At 46.9% G+C, this 27,025-nt stretch overlaps 10 protein-coding genes across 10 annotated transcripts; 5 read left to right on the plus strand and 5 right to left on the minus strand.

Annotated features, from left to right (window-relative positions):
• Positions 1 to 2,279: 2,279 nt before the first annotated feature.
• N7466_001135 (Zn(II)2Cys6 transcription factor domain-containing protein) lies at positions 2,280 to 3,539 on the plus strand (the record flags this gene model as incomplete). Its single annotated transcript, XM_057160533.1, has 3 exons — positions 2,280 to 2,468; positions 2,561 to 2,658; positions 2,735 to 3,539. The coding sequence occupies 3 exons, from the start codon at positions 2,280 to 2,282 to the stop codon at positions 3,537 to 3,539; spliced, it is 1,092 nt and encodes a 363-aa protein (XP_057026781.1).
• A 2,309-nt stretch (positions 3,540 to 5,848) lies between these two features.
• N7466_001136 (putative protein kinase) lies at positions 5,849 to 7,345 on the minus strand (the record flags this gene model as incomplete). The annotated part of the gene is made up of 5 exons (XM_057160534.1): positions 5,849 to 6,036; positions 6,097 to 6,262; positions 6,313 to 6,614; positions 6,673 to 7,007; positions 7,101 to 7,345. The coding sequence occupies 5 exons, from the start codon at positions 7,343 to 7,345 to the stop codon at positions 5,849 to 5,851; spliced, it is 1,236 nt and encodes a 411-aa protein (XP_057026782.1).
• An 885-nt stretch (positions 7,346 to 8,230) lies between these two features.
• Positions 8,231 to 8,998, plus strand: N7466_001137 (uncharacterized protein; the record flags this gene model as incomplete). The annotated part of the gene is made up of 1 exon (XM_057160535.1): positions 8,231 to 8,998. The coding sequence occupies one exon, from the start codon at positions 8,231 to 8,233 to the stop codon at positions 8,996 to 8,998; it is 768 nt and encodes a 255-aa protein (XP_057026783.1).
• Positions 8,999 to 9,343: 345 nt separating this feature from the next.
• On the plus strand, positions 9,344 to 11,011 carry N7466_001138 (MFS transporter; the record flags this gene model as incomplete). Its single annotated transcript, XM_057160536.1, has 3 exons — positions 9,344 to 9,579; positions 9,631 to 10,087; positions 10,142 to 11,011. The coding sequence occupies 3 exons, from the start codon at positions 9,344 to 9,346 to the stop codon at positions 11,009 to 11,011; spliced, it is 1,563 nt and encodes a 520-aa protein (XP_057026784.1).
• A 624-nt stretch (positions 11,012 to 11,635) lies between these two features.
• On the minus strand, positions 11,636 to 14,013 carry N7466_001139 (J domain-containing protein; the record flags this gene model as incomplete). Its single annotated transcript, XM_057160537.1, has 4 exons — positions 11,636 to 13,459; positions 13,533 to 13,759; positions 13,822 to 13,906; positions 13,984 to 14,013. 4 exons carry the CDS (start codon positions 14,011 to 14,013, stop codon positions 11,636 to 11,638), a joined length of 2,166 nt encoding a protein of 721 aa, XP_057026785.1.
• Positions 14,014 to 16,918: 2,905 nt separating this feature from the next.
• N7466_001140 (uncharacterized protein) lies at positions 16,919 to 17,336 on the minus strand (the record flags this gene model as incomplete). The annotated part of the gene is made up of 2 exons (XM_057160538.1): positions 16,919 to 16,946; positions 17,014 to 17,336. 2 exons carry the CDS (start codon positions 17,334 to 17,336, stop codon positions 16,919 to 16,921), a joined length of 351 nt encoding a protein of 116 aa, XP_057026786.1.
• A 2,170-nt stretch (positions 17,337 to 19,506) lies between these two features.
• On the minus strand, positions 19,507 to 19,716 carry N7466_001141 (uncharacterized protein; the record flags this gene model as incomplete). The annotated part of the gene is made up of 1 exon (XM_057160539.1): positions 19,507 to 19,716. One exon carries the CDS (start codon positions 19,714 to 19,716, stop codon positions 19,507 to 19,509), a length of 210 nt encoding a protein of 69 aa, XP_057026787.1.
• A 441-nt stretch (positions 19,717 to 20,157) lies between these two features.
• On the plus strand, positions 20,158 to 21,891 carry cp8 (putative carboxypeptidase Y; the record flags this gene model as incomplete). Its single annotated transcript, XM_057160540.1, has 4 exons — positions 20,158 to 20,724; positions 20,794 to 21,154; positions 21,275 to 21,747; positions 21,820 to 21,891. 4 exons carry the CDS (start codon positions 20,158 to 20,160, stop codon positions 21,889 to 21,891), a joined length of 1,473 nt encoding a protein of 490 aa, XP_057026788.1.
• Positions 21,892 to 22,195: 304 nt separating this feature from the next.
• N7466_001143 (aminopeptidase P family protein) lies at positions 22,196 to 23,858 on the minus strand (the record flags this gene model as incomplete). Its single annotated transcript, XM_057160541.1, has 2 exons — positions 22,196 to 23,577; positions 23,747 to 23,858. The coding sequence occupies 2 exons, from the start codon at positions 23,856 to 23,858 to the stop codon at positions 22,196 to 22,198; spliced, it is 1,494 nt and encodes a 497-aa protein (XP_057026789.1).
• Positions 23,859 to 24,433: 575 nt separating this feature from the next.
• Positions 24,434 to 26,173, plus strand: N7466_001144 (SSH4 family protein; the record flags this gene model as incomplete). Its single annotated transcript, XM_057160542.1, has 2 exons — positions 24,434 to 24,920; positions 24,996 to 26,173. The coding sequence occupies 2 exons, from the start codon at positions 24,434 to 24,436 to the stop codon at positions 26,171 to 26,173; spliced, it is 1,665 nt and encodes a 554-aa protein (XP_057026790.1).
• Positions 26,174 to 27,025: the final 852 nt, after the last annotated feature.

Consider the following 27,025-nt stretch of genomic DNA (forward strand, 5'->3'; position numbering starts at 1 on the left):
ACGGAAAACACAAACGTATCATTTAGATCTGGTTAGATTCATGCAGATATGGAAGGCTTTTTTTTTCTTTCTTTTTTCTTTTTCCTAGTTTTCGTTTTGGTTGGGTGCCTCGTGGCCCGTGGGATTGAAATCCATCGGTGAACCTCCCGCAGCCACTAGTTGTAGACGTGCAGATAGATCCACAGATATGCACAGCTTTCTCACTGGATTTTTTGCTCTCTGACTCTCTCAGAGACATGAGAACGTGTGTTGGTCCACGGACATAAGGAAGAAGACGGGGCACGGAGAACGGAAAGTGCATTTGCCGAATCAATAATCCTTCGGGGTAGTGTTTTCGCGCAAGGTCACCCGGTTTCAACCAATGCTCTCTTCCAATTTTCCAGGGATGTTTTCTGTTTTCTGTTTTCTGTTTGAGAATTTTGGGAATAATTCTTTTTAATTTGCTTTTGGTTTCTCATTTCTTTCGTTGACCGGTGAAATCCTAGAAGTAAAAAAAAGGACATGGGATCAACCAGTTGAAAGTCCCAAGTAGATAGATTCCTGTCGGGGTTCAGAGATGTATTCAAATGTTGCATGTATTGCATTAAATAAGAAATGAATTGATTCCAAGTCACCAGTCACCAACCATTGTCGCACCGTCTGCCCTATGATCAGGGAAAGATGAAATCCATAGGGGGGGGGGGAAGGGATTGCAATTTCCACCATTGCATCTCAGATGGCAGAAATTGTTCTGATTAGGGCCACACAGCCTTGCTGGTGCCCTCCAATGTCAGCGCGGGATCTGATCGTACACCTCGTTGCGCTTGTGTTGCGCCGGCTTTAACCAGTTTGGCCGAACTGGGTAGGAGGGGAGTTGCCTGGGCGTTTAGGACAGGAGAAAGGGAAAAGGGAATGGGCGATGAGCCAGGAAAAGTTAAAGAGAAAGTAGTAGTAACTTGCGCCCGTCTCCTACCTATATAGCAGATGCATTATTATTTCCTATTTTGTTTTTTTTCTATTTCGCAAGGCTGGTTATCAAAATAGATTGTCAGTGTTAGTGCCTTGGCTCCCAAGTCTCTTTTTTTTTCTCAGCCCAAAAGTGGTGACTGTTTCGATGTTTCGATGTTTCAATATTTCAATTGTTTCCATGTTTCCATGTTTCCATGTTTCAATATTTCAATGTTTTTATGTTTCAATGTTCCCTATTTCTCAAAGCTAAGGGTAACATTGGACTTGTACAGGTAATGTTCCCTGCAGACCAGATAACAAGACTTCCCGGGATTACCCATGACCGAGGGCATATCACGCCGTACCACGTTTCGGTGCATGGACTACCAGGATATCACCTGATATACGCATTGACCTGGAAAATCTTGAGCTGAGAAATTCGAGTAGAGAAGGATTAGAATTAGAGAGAAGAAAAGGGAACAGAGAGAAAATGGTTGCCGAGGTTCCTATACTTGAACTCTGATATATGGTTTCATAACCGGTTGGTAGATGATTCTGTTCCAACACGTGTCGATCTTGATCTGTGTATCGGTAGGACAGGACGTTACTCTTCTCAAGTGCTGCTGTCTCTGCCCAAATGACCGGGATTATGTGTATGTTTTTCTCTTTGTGCTTGCAGGAATCTCCACTCTCGGCTCGGACCGTCTAGTGGGTAAATTGATTTAGGACAATACTGTCAATACATTTAAATTACAATCATTACCTTCTACATTGCTGAAAAACCACTGAAAACCACTAAAAACCACTGAAAACCACTGAATCACTTCAAACATCTCATTCGTTATTTACTCCAATTCATCCCTGCTTTCCCAAACTTGAATTTACCAAATCACCCCCAAAATTCCACAAATCTCAAAATCGAAAAGAAAAAAGAAAAAGAAAAAAAAAACCAAAAAGAAATCTTGGACTTGAACTTCAAAAGTCACTCGAAAAGTTGTCTCTGACCGCTCCACGTCACCCAATCTATACTCACCGCGGGGCATGCGGGGGGTTGAGCAGGTTGGTTTGGCCCCGGTTTCGTCTTGCATGATATTAAGGTCTATGCAGTTGGCGGCTGAAGTCCCATATCATCTACACCCCACCTGCTCCATTGAATTTCGTTTTTTGCTTTTTTTTTCTTTTTTACCTGCTTATCACTTTTTCTTTTTTCTTTGTTCCTCCCACCCGGTTAAAGTTCTCTGATCTACTCCAACTTTGACTGGTTTCCATCTATTACCATTCTATACCCATACTATATCCACTTCGCCTCCACTTTTGTCCCTGAGGGAACAAATCCAAATCAGTAGCAGATCATGTCGTGGCAACCAAAGCTACGCCCCAAGGGCTTCCCACACAGCATTGACGATTTTGCCGTGGCTTCATTATCCGAGCTGGACCACCGTTCACGAACTGGCGATGAGAAACGAGATCAACGCGTGTTTCGAGTCAAGCGGAAGCATGTCCTGAAAGCCTGCGATCGTTGTCGGGTGAAGAAGACAAAGGTGCGTACTAATATTTCAGCTCCTTGCTTAGACAATTCTGTGAATTTTTGAAAAAAAACATGGCAACTAAAGCGTGCATATCCATTTTACAGTGTGATGGGAAACAGCCTTGCAATCGTTGCTCAGTATACAATCACCCATGTCTGTTCCGGGAGCGAAAGGCCACACAGACAAAAGTATATTCTCGAGGGTAAACAAAAAAGCGCTTTCTCTTCATGAACCCATATATAAGGATCAAACTGACCATGATTTTCTACGCGATCCAGATTTGTCGAAATGCTCGAGTCTCATCACTCACTGGTCGTAAAAGCCCTCCAGAAACTATACAAATTTTGCATCACAAACGAGGGATTTCCCGGAGATCCCCTCGAAGAAGCCCCAGACGGCCACCCTCTAACCCACGCCATCCTCGATCGCCTAGGCCTAATCAAACAAGCCGAAGAAAATGCCGACGAGCCAGACGAAGACTCAGAGGACCTCCGCTACCTCCGCCTGCTCTCCACCTCAACAGAATGCAGCGCCACAGCCGAGCCCTCTCCAGAGCCAACCACACCCCCGGAGCCCTCGCCAACAAGACTCTCGCGCCCATCCCTCTGCACAAGTCACAACCCCACCCAAACAAACCCCGCAATGGCCCGCGCCGCCGCCCCAAGCAACTGGGGCTGGGATATGCAGTCCATGCAAAGCGGACAGGGCTACAATGTCAACGGCTACTCGGATTCCGCATATCAGAATCTCATGGCACTACAGCAGAGCAGGTCATCTGGTATGACGGCGTTAGATCTGGGCTCGAGCGAGCTCTCGCCACATCATGTCGATATCGCTTCCGCTGCGTCGTCGCTTCCAAATGTTCATCGGCATGAGCAGGGTTTCACGTATTACCTGGATGCTTGCGCGGATGCGCAGCAGGATGTTAAACCGACGGCTAGAATGCATACGGGTATTATGCGGCCTCTTCCGCATCAGATGGGGGGCTTGCCGGGGGATATGTTGGGGGATTTCCCGTTTCAGACGCAGGATTCTCCTTATTTCCCTGGTTTTACGCCTGGATGGGCTTTTCCACCGACATAGATTGACTGGGATGAGACATGATTTTTTTTATATTTTCTTTCTGGATTATTTTGTCACCTTTTTTCTTTTCTTTTACTTCTCTTTGACTGGAGCTGGGCTGCTGGCCAGCAGGATCTTCACACTTTTACTTTCCCATTCCTTTCTACATTTCCCATATTCCATATTCTATTTCTCTGCTTTCTCGTTTCTTTTCTTTTCTTTTCTTTTCTTTCACTCCATTCGCTCATCAATACGCCTATGAAGTCCCGAGACAAGATTGAAGAGATCAATTTTCATACCCCCACTTTTTGCCCTCTGCCCTTCTTTTTAGCGACAGGTCATGCATTCAGAACTCAGGCCTAAACCTGCAAATGGATCGGTGTTATTTGGAAGGATTTCGTGCATTGGAAGATGTCTGGAACATTTCTTCAAGTTAGGAGTTTAACCCCCTCTCCCCTCTCCCCCCCCCCCTTCTCCTTCTCCCCCTCTTTTTGACTTTCCATATTCATTCGACTCTTTCTTCCCTTCACTTCATGAGAATTTTTTATTTCTCATTTTTTGGTATCTAGATTGAGATACGAGGCCCAATCATCAATTCAGGTGCTTTCAGCTCCCCTGTTCTCAACGATCAGGTAGATTGCGTGTGTACGATGAAATACAGGGCTCCGATAGAGCGGGATACAGATACGGATAGAGATACAGATACATGTGGCATTGACATGTACATATACATTGTGATACTTGACTTGGACTTGGATCTGGTGGACTTCCAACCATTTGAGGCTAAGGTTAGATGATTCGAGGTGCTAGTTTCCTAGAAACATATGTGGATATTTCATTTCGGTCTATTATTACATAGATCTATGGATCAGATCGGAAATTCCTGGTTTACCTTTTCCGCCACCTTTGTGAAATTTCAAGGCCGTGCACATATTCGAGGTCACTGGCTCCAACCTGCAAGGTTCCAAGGACATACAGTACCCAAGGCTTTTGTTTGACTGACTACTTGTATTTCACTAATTTGCCTTTGTACTATATTCAAAGACTGCGTCATGCCAAGGTTTCGACTCACCTGAGCATCAGAGCAGCTGCTACTTGCCGATGTGCTCCTGCGGTACTCTGCACACATGCCTTATACCTGTGTTAATCTATCTCTTTTCGCCATCAACCCTGTCAGATGGAATTTAGTGGGTGGCGATCTATGCAGCCTGTTCGAGAGCTCCAAGCCCTGGAGGACCTTTTTCCATTGCCACCCAGAAGCCAGGATAATATACTAGTAGTTTGTACTAATTTTCAAACCTGCCGGGTTCCATTGATTAGAGAGAAGCGTCCTACATACTTCCCAGGGAAAGATCAATGATGGGTGTCTAAGTTAAATACTCTATGTAACCCAGCTCTACTTGATGACCAGAAGTGGCAAAGGGGAGCAGGGGCACAGAAACACAAGCCTCTAGAGCGGGACAAACAAGGCCCCAAGAGTGCGAAACTTCCAAGGCTCCAAGGTTGACGAGGGATTGTCTACACAAACATCAGAGGTCATAGCCAACTTGAAGTGTAGCCACCTATCTATTCCTGCACTGCCAATCCTAGAAACAGGCAGACCCCGGAACCCAACAACCCGCTTTACATTGCACCAAGGGAGGCCCGGGCACAAAGATTCAATACATGTTAACTTCACTGCTACTATTCACGCCTACCTGACATTTGGAAAGCGTAGAGGAGAACCTTGGAACAGAAAAGCAGAAGACAGATCTGAGCGCCGCATCCATCCCACAACATGTTTAGAAAACTGCCAGCACCAACCCACGAACCCGACAGCCCCGATCATGGCGTACGGGTACAAGCGCACAGACAACCCCGGAAGATTGATGCTGTTCGTAGACGTGAAACAGCCCTAGTCTAGCTCTCCTTGTCCCAATGCGCTCCCCTGCCTTGCCTATTGCTAGCTATCTGATTCCAGGTCTTTGTGCAAGGAACATTTGGAGTCGTGTAGTACAGACGCATGCAAGGACGCCGTGGACATGCAAAAGGGGACAGGCTTGACCCTGGACCGTATGGAGCAGATAAGTGGATGTTCCAAGGTTGTGAGCTGAATGATAACCTTGCAATAATGATAATGGACACCCAGTGGGCAGATGCATATACTTAGATAGATATCTACTAGGCATCCGTCTACCTAGGTATTGCTCGTTCATGATCCACAGCTCTAGTTACGTACTCCGACATGTCCCAAGGTTTACATCGCACATTTTCCGTGAGGCCAAAATCTGAAGTCCTGGAGCCCTGGAGGTGCACGTGCCCATCTATTTTTCAAGACAGAGCGACGTTCATTATTGTATCCCCTTCTGAATCCAATCGTCCATTTCGAGTTCTCTGGCAGAACTTCGTTTTTCTGGCTCCCATTGCAGCATCTTTCGTACCAAGCGAAGGAACTGCTCCTTATCCTCTCCCTCGAGACTAGTCTCTCTTTGTTCCAGCGGGGTATGCACGCCCACCGAAACTCCAGCGTGGAGATCACCTAATATCAGATAATTTCAATTATTGCCGCTTGAAATAAGTAATATGAAAGACATATTACCTTCTTCTGTAAAGAACTTCTGTGATAGATTTCCCCGCGCAAGCAAGCTTGCTGGCGGCGGACCAAGAAGCCGTATCATTTCAGCCAGATGAGCCCGACTCCGATATGTCTTGAATTCCGGATCCTGGCCACTAAACAAGGACTGGCCCTCAAAAATATTCCAGATCTGGCAATATAAGCATATGAACAATTCATTAGAAGCATCAGTCTTCTTACCATGCATCCAACATTCCATATGTCCACACTATATGTCCACGGAACTTCCAAAATCACTTCTGGTGATCGGTAGATATTGGGCTGAATGTCTTCTAAGTGCTTTTCACCGCCTAGCACAGCTGAGCCAAAATCGCAGAGAACAGGCGCACCAACATCCTTAGGCACTCCGAGTTGGCAAGAGGTGTAAATTATCCTTCCATCAAGCTCCTTTCTAGGGCAAGGGTCTTGAAGTTCAGCTTGTTCAAAATCATGAAAAACAGAGTCATCAGCGATTCCAAACATGATGTTATCTGCTTTGACATCTAAAAAGTTGATAAGTAATGTTTTAATCCAGAGTCCTGGGAAAGAGAAGAGATATACCAGTATGGATGATCTTGCATTCTGTATGTAAATAATCCAAAGCAAGAAATAGACGGTGAAGTGTAACTGCCAAGACTGGTATAGGTAGTCTTCGTACTGGATTGCGATAAAGAAAAGCGAGTATGCTCTCCCATAGTGGAGGATGCACAAGGCATCGATGTTGGTCTTCGGGTCCAGTGATATCAAAAGAGTCCAGCAAAGATCGGACATAGTCGCGACCGGGATGGTTCTGGCGAGCTCCTTCTATACGTTTATGTATGCTCAGCTCATGGTCCAGTTGCTCACCCAGCGATGTAGAGTTGATAAGAACTTTGACGGTAACATAACGTCGGTAGCTATGTTTTAGATCAGTGAACACGAAATATTTGTGGGAATAAAATCAAGCACTTGAGCAGTATAAAGATTCTACCAGGTGAGACTCTGCTTACTCCATATCGCGTGCGAGCCACACGGTTGAGCTAGCTCCAAACCCCAGCTTTCCCACAACTTGGTACCGATCCTTGAGAATTTCTCCTATCCGGATAGGATAATAGCGAGTAGCGATATAGTCTGGAATAGTTTCCTCCTCGATTTTCTGACTGGCTGGTATCCGAGTAAAATTTGGATTGGTGAAGTTGAGAGGCGTCCATCTTCGTCCGAACCGAGGCAATGACTGTGCTAAAGACCTTATCATTTTTGCGACGAGGCGGAAAAAGATATCTTTCCGAGTATGGTAGAATTATCGAGGTCTGGGCATAGAGGAGGTGGGAATGTAAGACGTAAATGGTGTTGTGAGGATGGCCAGGTTCCTGACATCGGAGCTACTAACTTCCCGGAGTGTACAGGGGTATACAGGGGGGATTTGCAACACAACTCCAATTTGATTATTTGAGAAAACCCATCCAGATGTCAAGCCAAATATCGCATCTGAAATTCATTCACATGGGCAAATTCTTTTCAGTATTTAAAAAATGATATTGATTTTATAGGCTGTTTGGTCCACGTGATCGCCAACACTGATCAGTGATGACCGATTCTTTTCGACGCGTCGACGTCCATGTCCAACTTTAATTTGTCGACTTGCCACGGGGCTCAATAGATCTGGTCGCAAAGGCCTTTTTAACCTCAGAAAGCACACGACTATTCCCGGGGTACATGCTGGGAGAGGGAACGCGTCAATATGGCACCTGCGGCAATACGGCGTAAGCACCTAAAGACGCGTAATGGCTGTCTTCGGTGCAAAGCCCGCAAGATAAAATGTGACGAGAATGGCGTGTCTATATGCGTCCAATGCAAGAAGAGCAGACTTTCGTGCTCTTTTGATCCAAATCCGCCGTGCACAACTCGCTCTGAGCAAAATTCCGCGTCGAGTGCAATCTTGGACATGGAACTTTTGCACAACTTCACAGTCAATACGGCCAAGTCATTATCGAATTCACCTGAGATCCAGGATTTCTTTTCAACAGAATTTGTGAGATTAGGATTGAAAAATGACCATTTATTGCATTGCATTCTGGCATTGTCTGCTTTTCATATAGTGAGCCCACAGGGAACGGTCCAATCTAGCCCATCTATAGATATGGGGAGAACCGTCGATCAATACCTCCTAGCAGCCTATGATCATCACAACAGAGCGCTACAAGGTTATCGCTGCAGCCTCTCAAACGTGGACTCGGAGACCTGTCATGCGATCTTTGGGTGTGCATGCCTCCTCTTTATAACCTCCTTCTCCCGCCCATCAAAGAATCCTTTCCCATTAAATCAGCCCAACATCACGACGGGCATCGGTACATGGCTTGATTTTCAACTTTCAGAGTGGACTATCCTCATCAAGGGATTGCCTTCTATTGTCTACCATAGTGAGCTTTTGCCAATCCTTCGACAAGGGCCAATGTCGCCTCTAATGACGGCAGGAGATAATCCCCACGGTGAAGACAATCAAGATCATGAGAGGAATTTTGTGGCTTTCTCTAGGCTTCGGGATCTCTCAGAAGCCATAGGGAAACAATCAAACGATCGTCATATTATTGACGTTTGCCAGTCGTCGATCAGTGTACTCCGTGAGGTCATTGAGGAACTTCCACAAAATCATGACACGGTCCTTGCATTCACGTGGCCGATGAAAGTTAATCCTGACTACCTCGTTCTATTGGAGAATAAGGCACCCGAGACATTGCTAGTGTTTGCCTATTATTGTGCTCTTCTGCATTTAATGAGCTCGAGATGGTTCACTAAGAGCTGGCCGCGCTCTATTCTGGAATCTATTCGAGAAATTATTGAAGAAAAGTGGGCTTGGTTGCTCAAGTGGCCTATGGAGACGGTGCTTGGTGGCCAAATGCTAAGCTAAGATTTAAAGTCACTTTAACTCTTGGATGACTGGGGAATAAGTGGGGTTCTTGCGACAATTGCACCAATGATCGAATGGTCCGAGAATCTCGTACACCATTTTGACTACTATGGAGCCAACCAATGAAACGGAAATAAAGAAGCATAATTCAAGTGTGACTGATAGATCCCTTTATGAACTCTGGGCCCCAATATTTACCAGTGTGCATTACGGAAAGCGGGATGGCTCCTTCCCGGTTGTCACTCAGCCTATATACACCAAGTTGTCCCTCTTACGCCAAGATGTTCATTCCACTCTCCAAGTTGTTCAGGCACTCCAGTATACCTCTCTGGCATGGTATCTGACATGGTCTCCGATGTTAGACAAAAGTCGCTAGACGACAATACCTCCGACCTTGAAGCCAATAAAGCTTCAGCCCAAGATGCAACTACCACAAACGCAACTGACGAGAGAGCGGCCTCTAAGCCCGACCCCGACCTTGTCGACTGGAATGGAGAGGACGATCCCGAAAAGCCGGTAAACTGGACCATGAAGAAGAAGTGGACAAATGGAGGCCTTTTGGCCGCGATGACTCTCGTTACGTACGGAATCTCCAGCTACTTTCCAGTCGGGCGATACTAACAATATAACAGCCCTCTTGCCTCGTCTATGTTTGCCCCCGGTGTAGAAGATGTGATGATTGAGTTTCATTCAACCAGCACGATGCTTGCATCCTTCGTTGTCTCCGTCTATATCCTTGGTTACTGCATAGGACCGCTATTCGTCGCACCCCTTTCCGAGATGTACGGCCGTGTTCCCGTATACCACGTTTCGAATGTCTTTTTCGTCATTTTCACTATTGCATGTGCTGTCAGTACTAGCATGCCTATGCTGATCGTGTTCCGATTCTTCGCCGGCGTCATGGGATCGACTCCCCTTTCTATCGGAGGTGGTACATTTGGTGATATGTTTAGGGTGGAAGAGCGAGGCGCCGCGGTTGCTGTTTGGTCGATGGGGCCCCTGATGGGACCGGTTATAGGACCCATTGCAGGAGGATTCCTGGCAGAGGACGTTGGATGGCGATGGGTATTCTGGATCATTGCAATGGCTGTGTGTGTCCATACTCAACTCGGATTTTGACAAATACTAACTTGAGCATCATAGGCTGGTGTCTTGACCGTTGTGATGCTCCTCTTTCTTAGAGAGACATACGGAATTGCCCTGCTTCATCAAAAGGCCAAGCGTTTGCGCAAAGAGACTGGCAATCTTAAGCTCAGATCCGCGGAGGATCTCGGCCTAACACCTACAGAGCTCTTCAAAATATCTATTTTCCGACCCATCAAGCTTCTTCTGTTCTCACCAATCGTATTATGCCTGTCTATCTATATCGCATTCGTCTACGGCATTCTATATCTCTTATTTACCACCATCACGAGCGTTTTCACCGACACATATGGCTTCTCTCAGGGACTGGCGGGACTGGCCTACCTCGGCATTGGAATTGGAATGTTTCTGGGCCTCATCATCGTCGGCTTTTCCTCGGACAGGCTTCTGAAAAAGTTGATCGCTTCCAATAATGGGGTAGTCAAGCCGGAGTACCGGCTGCCCCCCATGGTTGTCGCAGGTCTGATTCTACCAATGGGTCTTTTCCTGTACGGCTGGACTGCCGAGTATGAAATCCACTGGATAGTGCCTATCATTGGCACTGGCTTAGTCGGATTTGGACTGATCGGAAGCTTCGTGAGTGTTGCACTCCCTATTTCCATTTCCAGTTCAATGCTAACAGACTCCCAGATTCCAAACTCTACATACCTCATCGATGCGTTCGGAATCCATTCGGCTTCGGCCATCGCCGCCAATACTGTCCTCCGGTCGCTTTTTGGTGCCCTGATCCCTTTGGCTGGCCCGGCAATGTACGAGAAGTTGGGGCTGGGCTGGGGTAATTCAATGCTAGGATTCATTGCTCTGGCTATGGTTCCCATTCCTCTTGTGTTCTTGAAATTTGGTGAGAGGCTACGATTGAAGCAGGTTTAATTCATTTGAAAGCTGTCCGATAGGTTCACATAGTCAGTCCATGGGTCCAATTTCGGGCGATACATAAATCAAGGTGCTGGATAGATCATCCAGTGCACATGTGGAGCTGCCCGACTCCTTTCTTTACCATGTTAATTTGCACTAGTGACAAGATTCTCTGCTCCTATAGTGGATATGGTTGAATTTTCGCCGCATCTAACATTTGGACCTTGGAAAGTCCGTCAACCCTATTAAAGCAATTTAAAAAGATGAAATATCGTAAGGAATGGAGATCTGTTCTACTATGCGTAGCTCTTAAATTAAGGGGGTCAAAACTTTTGGCCTCTCACGCTTATAATGAGTGAGCAGCTTCCAAGGTCCAGTATGGTTAGTAGTGTACTAATACCCATCAGGTCCGGTGAACTGTGTAAAGATCTTTGAAAGCGGGCTTGACATTAATACAGAAGGGAACTGAAGAGGGAATCCGGTAAGATAAATGTCGTTGAAAAAAAAAAAAAAAAAAAAAAGAAGGTACTTGAATATATTGTAAAAAGAGCCCAGATTGAATTTAGTCAATCTAAATCAAAAGTGTAATGTTACACCAGTCCTGGATGCAATCGGGCAACGAATGCAAATCATATGCGATCAATCCTCATCATCCGTATCTGTGTTGGTGTCGCTGGTATCGCCAGCATCGCCATCAGTGTCACTTTCCTCCTCGCTGGAGGAATCGGAAGCCTTCCGGGCCTTCTTTTTCGGGGGTTGGCCGGTCTTCAGCGCTTGCATCTGGCCCGCAATGGAGTCTGTCAAAATAGTTAGTATCTGTGTAGCAAAGGAGCCCAAAGAAAATGATATGGAAAGTGGGAACATACCCTCGTCTGGTTCACTAATGTCGTCCTCCTCTTCCAAGGCGGCAGCCTTGGCGGGATCTTCGACACGCAGAGTAATCTCCAACTTGGTGTCTAGACCCAGATAGCTGTCGCAGATCATATTCATGACGAATGTGAAGTCACCAACTTGCGGAGGAGCCTGGAACTGCATCTTGAGGGTCTGAACGTTGAATGTAGGCTGACCGGCCTCGTCGAGAATCGGCTTATCGAATGTGGTGAATGTGAATGGGGGAACGGCCATCTTGCCCTGTTTGGCATCGGCAAGGAAAATGTGCCAGCGGGGGGAGTGGTCGCGGGCGAGATAAGGTGCGTGGGCGAGAGGTGGTTGGACCTTTTCAACCTTGACCTCAACATTCTTGCCATCAACGATCTTGGTAGCGCGGTTCTTAGCCGGCTTGCGGCCCATCAGAGCATCCAGATCATCCTCATCCGGGTCAATATCCTCCAAGTCCAGTTCGTTGACAGCGGGGATATTCTTGCAACCTGGAGGAATGAAGCGAGCCTTCACAACCAGCTGTACCAGACTGCTAGGCGTAACGGCCTTCTCTCCCATAACCTTGAAGAATGCCTTGGAGACTTCCAAGGCAGGTAGCTGTTGTGCAACCGAGATCGCGTCCGTGTATTGCTTTTCTGTGAGAAGACCAGGTCCAACAGCACGGCTGCGTCGCTCGCTCTCTGAAAGTTTCATGAACCTCTGAACTGTGAAGTGGTCCTTGGCGCCATCTCCCTCAACAGCCTTGACAATCTCATCAGTGAAGTTGGGCAATTGCAGAAGCGGGGAGGAGTTTGCAGGAACAGCCTGGATTAAGCTCTGGCAAGCCTTGAAAGCGCCAATGATCGGTCGGAGGTTGCCAAACGCAAGAGCAATGGCGGTGAATGCCTCAGTGAGAGAGAGGGCAACTGGTGCAGCTTCATACTTCTCCGCATTCAGAGAAGCATCTCCCAAATCAACCCGACCCACGTAAGCCCAAAGCAAAGCCAAAGCCTTCCGACGGGTAACGCTATCCAGCTTCTTCAAAGATTCACGATCCTTTGCCGACAAGAAGGACGATTCCTCGGCCAAAACCTTCTTTTCCAATTTAGCAAGTCCAGCCTCGGCCTGAGCACCCTTGAAGATTTCCTTGAACTCTTCACCGGAAGCCAAAGCGCCAATGATACTGTTATCCGTAATGTCTTCCTTGTACTCGCGGAAAATGTTTCCTGCACTAGCGACAAGAACGCGTTCCTTGGTATAGCGCTGCGATCCATACCACCATTTTCCAACGATGTATGGCAAGAGAACTCCCAAAAGAGCACCATAAACAAGCAATACGTATTTGCCATTGCCGTCCATAACAATAAGCTTAGGAAGTGCGATGCCGATGCTGAAGCTTTGCTTGCCGTCGGGGTGGCCATACTGGAGGTAGTTGTTTCGAATTTCTTCGTCGGTGAGCGCCTTGTAAGCCTTGGTCAGTTCGACGAAGCGGTCATTCAGCATCTCAATGGTCTCATTCTTGGCGGGGTCTGGGCGGATTTTATCGGGGTGGTACACGAGGGAAAGACGCTTGTAGTGACGGGAGATGGCTTTTTCATCGGCGCTCTGATTCCAAGTATGCTGTTAGTATGGTTCTACTACAAGCCCGAAGGCAGTGGCTTTCAAGTATATTACTCACCCTTGAGACGCCCAGTATATCATATGGATCGTATGACTTTGTAGCAGTGCGGGCCGTGACGAGGATGAGATAAACCATCCAAGCCATCACAATATACCCGACAATAACTGTGATGATGCGCTTAATGCGGCGCTCTTTGCGCAACCGCTTGCGCTTCTGTGCATCAACAAGGTCCGCATGTTCGGGCTTAAAATCGGACTTGATGCGGGGGGCGGTGTTTTCCAGCTCTGTCAAACACAATAAATCAACATGAGGGACCGGTATGATTGAAATTGGCCTTGAGACGCACCTTTGCTTGGTCGAAGGAGGTTGTAGGTAAGTGGGAGGGTGACCAGGCCGGTCAAGGTCAAGATGAAGAAGGGGAAGAATTGACCCTAAACGCGGACAAAGCCCTTATTAGCAAACTTGGAGAGACTCTTATGCTTCCGGGTTTATCATTATGTGTGCCCACCTGCTCATCGTATGTGTAGTCTGACGACATCCTGCGGCGAGTTCAGGGCGATAGCGCCGCCGCGGAATTTAAAGATCGTGTTTATGCAAAGCTGACGAGTCACTCTCTGGAGACAGGCAATAAATGGAGAAAGAAGCTCAAGAGTATTAAAAGGAATATAGAATCAACGTAGCCTCAAGCATGGCCCGTTGGCGAAACAAAGGAGCGATGAAGGGAGTATTGGCCCTTCCTGATCTGGTGATGACCGTGTCCTCAAGCAGGGTCTCACCGCCTACTTAATAACATAGTGCGCTTCTCTTTGTGCCTTTGTGTGGCGCGGGCGGTGAAGAAAGGACAACATTGCACTTGGCCCGAACTGATCTACTCGTCTAACTAGATTTGGAAATTTCTTAATACTCAGGAACTGATCAAACAACAAAACAGATCTTGGGCTGTTGTTTTTCACTGAACATGCCAAAAAGCAGCATCCTAGTATGTAATCATCTACACCAATGCTCCTCAAATTTGCCCACATAGAGCCTCCCGCGGCTACTGCATTGTATATCCATAGTAATGAGCCCTTTTTGCCGTCTTGTGATTCAACTTTCGGTTCCATGCTCAGGTGATCAAGGCCCAGTGGTAATCATCTAAGACGAATGGGATATCCGGATTGAGTCGGTTGATCTAGTGAGTTTTCGCTTGGTAGATTCACGTGTTCACCAAGGTTGCCTGGCATAGTGATTTTGCCGCCTCGTGCATAGAGCAACATGTAAATGGTTCTTGTTCAACAGCACCGTCAGGTACGTATTGTCCCTGCCATGTTTCTTGGAGATATTGGGAGTCGGGTCAATCCTTCATAATGTGATCCGGACTAGGTAATGAGTTCTTAGTTCAGTAGACCCAAAAACCTTGGAAATATTTACATCTATGTACATATACTTATGTAAGTATGGATATCCCATTGGGAGAGCAAGTGTCAACAGTGCTGATAGGTCAACTGACTGGTACATATGTAGAAATCCATCCATAGTGGCTTGAGATATCTGAAATGAGTCCACTGGCTCCACATGTGCAAGTTCCATTTCAATTGATTGATCCATGCATGTGTGTCTCAAGTGCTTTCGACCGCTCTATGTCCGCGGACGTCAGATCAATATATTTGAACCCTCATTTGAATGTTGTAGCATATTACATACATATGTATGTACCTAAACATTTGAGCATTGAAAATTGGATGGCCCAAATTTCTGGAAAATGCTTTTTGTACATATATAGATTCTCCTCTGGATCTTCTTCGTTAATAACTCACATTGATTGTGGCTTCGTTGACTTGTAGGTACTGCTACGATGTAGGTACTAGTTGACCAGTTGACGCGATGCGGAGCTCTCAACCGGGGCCAATGTCATCATTTCTCACGTGTGTAGATTGCACCTACAATTCTGAGCTATTCGCATTCTGCTTCCAAACGAGCAGCGTCAAATCTTCTTAGCCGATTTATGGTCAATCAGGTTTCACAAAGCATTGTAGAGTTGTATGGTTTTGGAGGCGTCTTCCAAATGACGTTGTGTGGCTTGAGATCGTCAGCGGGACCTCACATCTTCACATTCAACTTCCAAGAAGATTCTGACAAGAGGCGTTTTGTCTTTAATGAGTATATCCACATTTCAAATTACTATTGCCAACTCATTCTCGATCGTGGGTCATGAAATCTTGGAACGATAGGTTGGAATCTCTTCAAATGTTAGGTGCATGGATATAGACTAAAGCTTCGGTACATTTCATCAAGAAGCCCCACACTATGAAAATATTGATTAAGACGAGCAGGAATAAATTCTGGGAAGATGTCATCAACCGGTGACATTTAGTTTTGCGCCACATATTCTTCCAAGGTTATATGTATCAAGCCTACATATACAAGGGTGATCATGCTCAGTGGTGCCTTGCAGGGCGATGACGACTGTAGAACACCATGTTGAGTTTCTGGGTGAAGATCTAATTAGATTGTCAACATCAGTTGGCAGTCTTTAAAAAAGTTAGATTTGAGCTTGTTTGACGTTAATCATGCGCAAAATCAGGAATACAACATTCTTGCACATGCACGTGTGCCATCAGGTGTCGAACATTAACATCGAAGGGAGACTATGTGACCGTAGACGGGTCCGCACTAAGCCAGATTTGACATGAGGCTGATTCGGAAGGGCGCCAGGGCGCCCCATTACGTACTTTTTTTCCATGAGGAAGAATTTTTCTAGAATTTTTTTTAGAGCAAATTTTTTTTTGGTTTAATGTTTGTAAGTTTTGGATAGATTCGATTGTGTGCTTAAATACAGGCAGAATATCAATGCCTAAATGCGAACATGTACAAGCTTCTCATAAAAATCGAATATTTTTCGTCGAACACTTTCACTGTATGCGGCTGCCCAAACAACTGCCCTCCAAGATTCACGTGGAGGGAGAACGGATCTGCGTGGGGATGAAAATTCAATAAGCCGGTTCCTGCATGACTCAAGTGGGAACTCAAACGTCAACAACCCCGTGAAAGGGTCGGTCGCGAACTCAACCAATGAGCCAGGCGGAAGCGTACTCGTGACTCATTCCGGTAACAAGATCATGATCCAGGATCCACATGGCCGGGTCAAAAAGGACCAATCCGGCAAAATTGTGCCATCATTGCTGCGAGTCGGGGACCCGGGTGGTTCCATGTGGTCTGGTGTTCCTGGTAGAAGGTGGGCGCGCGAAAAGTTGTAGGCGGAGGACATTCTGAAGTTCGTCCTGGGCGCATGATCGGCGGGATTTTTTGGGTGGTTGGATGATGCAAAAACATAAAATCATCGCAATCAAAAGGTGGTCGTTATTCTCATTTTGCCCTTTGGCCTTTTTTTGTTTTCTGGAGGATTCCGACTGAAAAGAAAAAAATAGAAAAGAAAGGAAAGGAAAATTGGAAAGTCCAGATCTTCAATCTCCGAGGGTTCTTTGTCGTGCTCTGTGGGGGGGATTTAAAGTCAGAAAGACTGTTCCATAGTAGATATTCGATATTCGAGGTGACTCACGGGTGGATGTAGTCGAGACCACCAAAATATTCCAGCATCCGATAACAAAGGGTCACGTCGTCGCCTGGTTCACCACCGAAAAGACGATACTGTTCATCCTCGAGTCCACCAAATTGCAGCTGCGGTTTTGTTTCACGGATCTGCCATGCTGAATACCCATAATGCCAGGTTGGGGCAGGTATTGGGAGCGGAGTTCCACGTTGAATGCATGCAGTCGAATAGCTGGTCGCAGGCGAGATAGATGGACTGAGGTAGTCTAGACTGATGTTTGAAGAGGGTGATGAACGAGGACGAGTGCGGCGTCGATTGTGCCTCTGGCCCATATTCCTCGAATGGGAATGTATATAGTAGAGATTGAGGGGGACTTCCCCGGGATATGAAAAAGTTGGGCGGCAAAGAACTTTTATAGTAGAGGAGTGACCATCACCCCCTTTGGGAAAAGGATGAGATGAGGTACAGAAGGAATCGAGATCTTCCACAGGGGTAGAAGGAGCTTTTAATAGCTTTGCAGCGGTGCTCCGCATACCTTGGAAGTAAGTGACTCACTGCAGGAAAAAAAAGGCAAAAAGGCCCCACTCTTCCACGTCGATGGTGGAACCAGCACGGCAGATCACCAAATCGCTTTAAAAATGGCGCCAAAACCCTGACTGGGTAAAAGGCGTGATCCCATGGACGTCACCTATTCGTGACTCTTCAAATGTTTTCCCCATCGCGTGATTTTCAACTATCCAATTGATATCAAACTAGCAGTATATACTCTATACCAAATTCCATAGCAGTGTTGCGGGATTTCCACCATGACGAGATGTTTCGGATGGAAAACATTTATGGATTTTATGGATTTTATGGATTTTATGGATTTTGTGGATTTTGTGGATTTTATTGGTTTATTCCAGTTTTATTATTTTCTCATTTTTATTTTATTTGTTTCTTATTTCTTGATTATTTCTTGATTTGTATTTTCTGGAATGTGTGAAACAAGCGTCGGGCCATAAAATGACGAAAAGAGCGAAATCGATCGGCCACTCGGGGTCCCTGACAGCTCAAAGACCAAAAGACTTGGGAAAAGTAGAAAAAAAACCCCCCAAAAAATATATAAAAAATATATAAAAAAAAAACATTAAAAATCAAATGAATCAGAAAATTTCCCTCAAATCCAGTGGAACAATTGAAAATCTACAAACACTCTTAAATCCATCGGATTTATCTGTTTTCCAGAATTCAAGGTCTTAATTGTTGCCGTACGGTCCGAACGGAGATCACATCAGGCAACGCAGCCTGTTACACCCGAGTTTTCACCCTTTTTCACCCCCTTTGTTGCAGGAAATAAAAGAAAAATCTTCAAAAAGCATAGACCTTTTCTTTCGGAGTCAACTTAACAAGTCTCCGAGAGGCTAAAAGCGACGCTATGCACAGCTCAGACCAACAAGAAAAAATTTTCACTTGTAGTATCCTCTTAGTTCTTTGAATGTGGAAACTTCCAAGGTTCGGAGTCTGCTCAGACTCCGTATTTGATAATACTAAGAAAATACTAAAGAAAAAACTAAGAAAAAACTCTTGAAAACTCTTCATGGCCCCCATCAATTGAAACTTCCATGAGAGAAAATTCATAAGCAACATATTATTCATCAATTGATCTTTGTACCAAGGTCCTTGGCGACACTGCAGCTAAATCCTAGAACATTCTGCGCTCTGCCGTAAATGCCGCATTCCAACCACCACGCCGACCACACGGAATTCGAGACATTCCTGACGACGAAAGAAAAGAAATTGAAATGGAAGAATCTGGACTCATCGGTAACACGTGGGTAACGTCAAAATAGGCAAACATCCTGATCTAGATGCTCTCCCTTGCAGGACCGTTGCCCGAATCCGGACTCACAAATGCCTACTATGACCCCCCTTGATATCCGCCTTGCCGCTGTCCCGAAGTCGAATTGCCTAAACCCCACTGCCTTCTGCAGGCGCTGCGCGCACTAAGGTATCGCCGATTCCTGGGCGCCGTTTGAAAGCCAGTTTTACCGAGCTCGATCTTTTCTGTTGGGAAGATGAGCCGATGCCCAGCCCTAGAAGTGACGGATCACATCTTTTCGGCCCAGCGTGGTCTGGTCACACCAGACCGCCAGAGGCCGTTCTACATAGTACATATGCTTCAAAGATGTGAACATAAGAATTTTCTCCACATTGATGGCTACTGGGAAGATTGCTTTCTTTCTTCATCGGGAATCATCGATCCTCTATAGCAAGCGGATGGCCCTAGGGGTCCCAAAGTCGCAGTCTACTCTATGGGCTGGGGTGCCTTCACTCCCAACATCAAGTTCTCATCGACCAAAAAGCATCTTCCATGATCGACAAAGACGTTAATGGTCCTCGTCGCGCCATTCTCTGTGGAAATTAGCTGTCAGCATTCTCACACAATACTGATTTTCTAGATACCCACTGACATATTTCGAACTATGTACACTAATTAATTCTTCTGTCTGAGGAATGATCTCAGTTTCCGCTCCACGTGTTCGGAATCTGCGGCGCGATCCAGACCTGGAATGTCACGCTTCGAATGTCCATGTCGTTGGCCTTCTTCATCGCAGCCATGCATTCCTCCCGCTCTAATGTGGTCAAATTTGAAATCACAGGCTGTTGGGCCATGCCTATCAATCCCACACTGAACTCGCTCATATCATTTCCCCGCAAGTCTAGTTGCATGATGGATGGTTGCAATTCACCTTTTGGATTTTTGTCTTGGATTTATAATATACATGATCACATTGCGGGGTTGATCGACAGGGAAAAAGCAATTCTGATCTTGCAGAAGTCGGCGCCTTCGGATCCAACAGGGTCGCTTCTTAGAGGTATTATGGGATATGGATGTACTAGTTCCATAGCCAATGTTACTTCCAAGGTTCCTATATAGATGAACCCCGGATAATCAAGAATCAGAGGGGAAATCCTTATCAGTAGTGCCGGACCCCGCTTATGTCGGAGCTCCGACGGCGGGTGCCTTACTATGTACTAACTAATATGAGCTAGTAGACACAAGGCGACAACAGTTCTCTCAATCTTGAACGTCTTCTCATTTCCCTTCCTTTCTTCCTCACCAGCTTTGCCAATTGCAAGACTCATTCATTGCTCGTTTGTTGCTTTGCAATGCTACTCCTCCCTTTTGCTGCACTTCTCAGTGTAGGCTACGCAGCTAGCCAGCGCGTCCTACGCCCAGAGAACCCCGACGGCTTTCGCGTATTCCAGAGTCAACACAGCGATCACGCGATCCGTATCCGCCAACAAGATGAGTCAATCTGTGCAGCCGGGTCAGCTCAATACACTGGCTGGCTAGATATCGGCCCTAAGCATCTTTTCTTCTGGTATTTTGAAAGTCAGAATGATCCAGTTAACGACCCGTTAACCTTATGGTTGACAGGTGGGCCCGGCGGGTCCAGCATGATCGGCCTTTTTGAGGAGACTGGGCCCTGCCTTATCAACGAATACGGAAATGGCACCAAGTACAATCCCTGGGGCTGGTCTCGAAATTCGTCCATGCTGTTTGTAGATCAGCCTGTGGATGTCGGCTTCTCTTACCTCGATGAGGGCTATGAGCTGCCAGGCGACTCTGCCACCGCTGCTGTCGATATGCAACGATTCCTGCAGCTGTTTGTCTCCGAGGTTTTCCCGCAACACCTTAACCGTCCTTTCCATTTGTCTGGTGAATCTTTTGCTGTAAGAATATGTTTCCCCTGTTGATAATTGCATGTGGTTGTATCCAGGCTAATGGGTATCGACCCCCAGGGAAAATACATCCCGGCTCTCGGCGCTCAGATCGTCAAGCAAAACAAGCTTTACCCACACGAACCCCAAGTTCAGCTTCGATCGTGTCTAGTGGGAGATGGTTACATGTCCCCGAAAGATTCGACTTTTGGATATTGGGAAACCCTCTGCACCACCAACCCGGGAGTTCCAGAGCCAATCTTTAACAAGACAAGATGCGATATCATGGCAGCTAATATGCCCCGGTGCATGCAAGTCTTGGACACTTGCATCAACAACCCCGACCCTGCGATCTGCAGTGCCGCAAGCCAGGTCTGCTATGATGGTGTTGTTGGTTGGTTCGATAACGAGTCTTACGCTGGCGGTCGCAATAGATTCGATAGTGAGTTCACCAGATATTTGAACTGTGCAGAATTCAACCTCAACTGCTTGGCTTTCGAGCGAGCAATTGATGTGTCGAGGCAAACTGTAGAGACTGAGACTTGACTAACATGTATGATAGTCACTGCTCCTTGCGAATACCCCGACGTGTGCTATATCGAAGCTGCACGGATCGAGAAGTACCTCAACACCCCGATAATCTGGAATGCGCTCTCTCCACCCAAACAGATCAAACAGTACAATATCACCTCTGATGCCATCGCGAAGGCATTTAGCGAGACTTCAGATTTGGTGACATCTACTAACGACCAAGTAGCATACCTGCTACAGAACCAGGTTCACTATCTAGCTTACCAAGGCAATCTCGATCTCGCCTGTAACACTGCTGGTAACCTGCGATGGGCAAATTCATTGGTCTGGAAGGGACAAGCTGAGTTTTCTTCTAAGTCGCTGAAGCCATGGAAATCGGTTGTTGCTGCGACTGGCAAGGAAGAGACTGTAGGAACGATGAAGGAGGTTTGGGTTCGCACGAGCGATACCGCGAAGACTGATACTCGATTTGCGATCGTGACTGTTGACGATGCTGGTCACTTCGTAAGATACCCTCCCATTCGGTCGCTAAAAATCGTTTACCACGTTACTAACTTGGAATTTCCATTATCATAGTTGCCTCAAGATCGTCCTGATGTTGCGCTGGACTTGATGACGCGCTGGATTTTCGAAGCATCCTTTGATTAGACAAGAGGATATGGATGCTATGGATATGGGGGTTTCATGGAAGGACTTTTAGGCTAGTATGGAGTCTATATTAGTGATGCCGAAGGATTGCGAGGCCCACAAAATGTAAATCCAGCATATTGTACATACATAGTGCTTCAATGTGCTCAACGCTCAACGGATGTATGCTGGCGCATCAATTTATGCGCTATGTAACTCACGTGGAATCTGGATAAGGACTGATGAATAAGATCAAATTTGATCTCGCAAATATGGATTTATGTGTATCTCAATATGTCCTTCCAAGGCCCCTACATAAAAACCTCTACTTAGAATCCCGAATGATTGCAAGCATTGCATCTCCCTTCGGCGCAGTGGTGAGATTCTCGTAACCGTTGGCGGTAATGAGGATATCATCTTCAATACGCACACCACCAATATGAACATATTGGCCCGCAACATCAAAATCGATATACTTTGCGTACGGTTGCTTACGGGCATTGGCAAGAGCCAAAGGCGAAAAGTAAAGTCCCGGCTCAACAGTAATAACCATGCCCTCTTCTAGCAATGGGGCAGACACTGTACAAGGGGAGCGACAAACGGCGGGGTTCACGACCGCACCATAGTGAGACTGGTCAAGACCCGGGTGCAGGGCCATGATCGATGACTCAGACACATCGTGAACCTCCAGACCAGTGTGGTGGCCTAGTCCATGAGGGAAAAAGACCTTGGATGCGCCCGACGCACGGATATCACCGTGTGAGCCACCCTTGAAGACACCGAGAGCCATCAGTCCATCAATAGCAATGTCATGAGCTAGATCGTGTAGAGTGAGGTAGCGTGTGCCTTTTCGCATTCCCTTAATACACTCCTCTTGCATACGCTCGACCAGCTTGTAAATGTCTGACGCGTATTTGCTGGGCCACTCGCCCTTGAGCGGGAATGTGCGGGTCACGTCACTAGCATAGCATTCCCACTCAGCACCGGCGTCAAGGCATACAAGAGGTTGCCCCGCGAGAGGCTCGTTATTGCGAGAATAGTGTAGAACGGCCGCATTGGGTCCCGATCCAGCAATGATCTGGTATGCCTGGTTACGAGCACCATGGGAAATGCATGTGTCCAGGAAGAGACCTTCAATCTGCGACTCATTTGTCATCTTCTTGATGCTTTCGAGAACTTTGCGGTGTGCTAGCGCGGATACTTTGTTCGCTTGGCGAATCATCCGAATCTCATACTCATCCTTGATCCCCCGAGCTGCATCCATGGCCGGGAGGAGCTGCGCAGAATCCAGTGGCAACTCGGCCGGCAAAGTCTTCGGAACCTCTGACTCATGCACCACGTACATCAAGCTGTTCTGCGCCCTTCCGCCCAGCCATGATCCCAGTTCTTGCTTAAGAGATGATTGATAGAGCACGCGATCAAAATCAAATTGATCCTGGGCTTCCTCCCGGGTCAGGGTCGGGCCCATCCATATAGCACGGTGGAGATCAAAATCCGGGACATAAAGGGTGAGAAGGTCTAGGCTTATATCGTATGTCAGAGCGCAGCTTGGCTCCACCACGCCACTCAGGTAGTAAAAGTATCGGCGCTGTCGGAACGGGCGCTCCTGATCAGAGTCGCGCAGTAAAGCAGTGGGTTCTCCGGCTATGAAAATTAGGCCGTGGGAGATGCCGAGTTTTCTGGCGACGTTGCGCGCATGCTGTTTGGCTGGGGTTAGGGAAACTCCACGTTAGCTCGGCGTACGGCATGGTCACCGGTCGGAACCCAGTGGCAAATCTCGAAGGGAGATTCGGGAAATGTCATCAGGAGGCATGTCAAGGAGGCCCTTCGGAATGACTCCTGGTTTTTTCCCCTTAAGTAGAAAGCAGGAACTCACCAGGGTATTTATCGCAGGAGGTGTTGGTCACGTCAAGGTGGATTTGGTAGGCGTCAACTGAGTTAATGATAACATCTGGACCTGACAAGGGAGTACCTTGAGTGGCGCGCATCTTGTGATGATATGAGGGGGATGTCTGTGCGGGAACAAAAAAAAAGAATTTGAGAGGAATCACTTTTTTTTCCTCTTAGCCTTTCCCACCTGCAAGTAAGGAGCCACGCGAGAGGGGAAGAGGAGAAGAGGGAGGCTTATCCTGAGTAGGGATGGCTCCGCCTTTTTAGGTGTACGCAGTACGACCCTATCAACCACCAAGATTGTTATAGTAGACCATGATAGCGAGGGGGGAGATATAGGTTATAGGTGAAGTATAGTAAGAAATCAGGGGGAAAAGGAGATTATAGAAAGGAGAAGAAAAGTTTCCTATTATTTTTGCCTCTCATTGAATTTCTTAATTGAAAACAGTATATGATTAGCTTGTCAAGTCCCCAAGTCAACTTGCGCCCGAAAGCGTGTTAGATAAAAAACCAAGCAATTGGATCCGCTTTCGCCCACTTATCATTCCACTTTCCTCCTCCGCCTAATTCCTCCATCGCTCTCAACCACAACTCACCTTCCTGTTATATCCTTTTTTTTTTTGTCTTCGTTTTCTTTGATTCTCCCTCACTTCCGTTTACTAGTCAATGCACCATGCAGGGCCATGAGGCATCGGGCCCCGGTGCGCTCGCAGGCCTACCTTCTACCCTCAGAACGGTGATAGGCAGCCCGACGACGTCACCGCTCGGCTTCGTTTCTTCAACCATGTCTTCTATACAGACCTCATCATCTTTGTCGCGACAACAGATCGAATCGAACCTGCAATATGTGCTTAAGACTCTGTCGTCGGAATATGTCAGTGAGCGCTTGGTCGATTCCGGTGGCAACTCGTCCGGCTCGACCGGCTCAACCACCAAAGGCGTCCTGATTGGGCTGTTCTCAGCTTTTGGCTCGGCTGCGATCGCATTGATGATTCTAGCGATCTTCTTTTTCTTCAAATATACCAATCGCGGCCGGATTATGCTCGATCGGATGGGACGCCCGGGCGAGTACGACGATGAACAATCATTTGCGCGGGAAGAGGAAGCCGCTTTGGAGGGTATGGATGATTTGTCACGGTCGGAATATCTACGAGCAAAAGGTACAGTGGGGAAAATATGATTTCTATCAAGTAAATTTCCTGGGGAAGCCGTTGTGCTAATTTGAAATTGTGTAGCTTTCGTTCAAGCCAATCCTCCCGAATCTATGCAAACCGACATTTCCCTGTCACAATTCCTGGCCATACAAGAAAAGGGTGTCTCAGCATGGGAATTCCAGGCTGAGCTGGAGATTGCCAACTGTTTTGTGGAAGGTCGCACAGAGATTGAGTTCTTTGATTCAGAGTGCAGTGTGCAGACCAATCTGCCCGTCCCCAAGCAGAACGAGGTCTATTACTGGGAGGCCAAGATTTACGACAAGCCGGAGTCAACCATGATTGGTGTCGGCTTCACCACCAAGCCTTATCCTCTTTTCCGACTTCCTGGTATGCACATTATTGTTCCTCGTTTCAATGGGTCCTTCAAAAATCTAACTAGCTCGTTAGGCTTCCACAAAATCTCTGTTGCCTACCAATCCACCGGCCATCGCAGACATAATCAACCCTTTGCTCCATCCCCATATGGACCTCCACTTCTCCAAGGCGACGTGATCGGCGTCGGATACCGCCCCAGATCAGGCACGATCTTCTTTACCCGAAATGGCAAGAAATTAGAGGATGTGGCCCACAATTATCGCAACCAGAATCTATTTCCGACCGTCGGCGCGAATGGCCCCTGCAGCGTACATGTCAATTTTGGACAAATGGGCTTCGTATTCATCGAAGCTAATGTTAAGAAATGGGGTTTAGCCCCCATGACTGGCAGCCTCGCCCCGCCCCCACCTTATGGCAGTGAACATGGCAGTATTCTGCTTGAGTCTGGGCGCGAAAGCGCTGCCACAATCTCACAGCGCGTTTATCAAGCCCACACGGCAAGAAGCTCCAGCATCGGATTTCCCCAGGCAGTCAGCCCGGGTCCGATTCGCTCCCCGACTGATATTTCCCTTGCTCAATTGACCCACATCCCCTCTCACGAAGATGCCGGTGAGGGATCCAGTCGGATTGCCGATGGCGACGATAGTGTCAATATTGGACATCCATTGCCTGGCGTTCCTGATGAAGATGGAGTTCTGCCTCCAGAGTACTCAAGTCCTGGGAGCAGTCGCAGGGGTAGCGACGCTTCCATGGAATTCCCGCCCCAAGTCACTGATAATGATAATTTCGGTCCTCCACTGGATTCTGTTGAGCACCAATATCAAAATCAAAACCTACCGAGCTACCAAGCGGTGGTAGATCGGGACTCCAGCAATCACGAGTAAAACGCAACTGGATTACCCCCTACTTCATTTCATATTTTCCCTTTATACGTCTCTTTGGCTGCAAGCATACCGCACGGTGTTCTCTTTTCCTTTTTTTCACGATCTGCGGATCACTACCCTTCCTTCTCTTTGTTATTTTAGCGAATTACTCAGGCGGCGTTTCAACCTCGGAGGACCGGTTTTTCTCAAAATATTCCCTCGTCGTCTATTTTTGGGGAATTTCGTTTTTTTTTTTGGTCCGAGGATTGCGGTTTATCTATTATTGGGGCCTTGAGGATGCCCAACGAAGTCATGTACAGGGGAGCACAGCCATCTCTCACACCTCTTTTCCCACTCGTTTTACCACTTGATGTTCTGATATCCTTTTGACAGCAGGTCTGTACATTCTGTCATCTAGCATTCTTCGGGAATCCTGCTGTCAACGCATTTTCCGATAGCGCAACTCAATCTGGCTGTTTCATGCTCTATATACTATGTTCATACTTATTCATTATACGCGTAAGCTTGTACATATGCAGCTAGTAGTTTCCTATACTCCTAGCTCTTTCGTAGAAGCATCAACGTCATTCTACGGGGAGCTATCGATAAGTTGATACTCCGATTCCCATAGCTTTATCAGCTCCACTTTAATGTTGAGCTCATCAAACACAACACTTGGGCACCGCCCCGACAACAAAGAGCTACAGGTTGCATTAGCGTATTGGACATGTCAAACAATGTGCTGGAAGCCACTCATGCGAAAATTATAGAAACTAAAGAAAAACCTATCAGTTGGGTACGGCCACACGCAGTATACGACATCGATGATATACCTCTGAGAGCTCAGAGCGCAAACCATGGGATTAAATGTGG

This window comes from Penicillium verhagenii, assembly GCF_028828195.1.
Source record: "Penicillium verhagenii strain IBT 33310 chromosome Unknown utg000002l_segment0_segment0, whole genome shotgun sequence".
Lineage (NCBI taxonomy): Eukaryota > Fungi > Ascomycota > Eurotiomycetes > Eurotiales > Aspergillaceae > Penicillium > Penicillium verhagenii.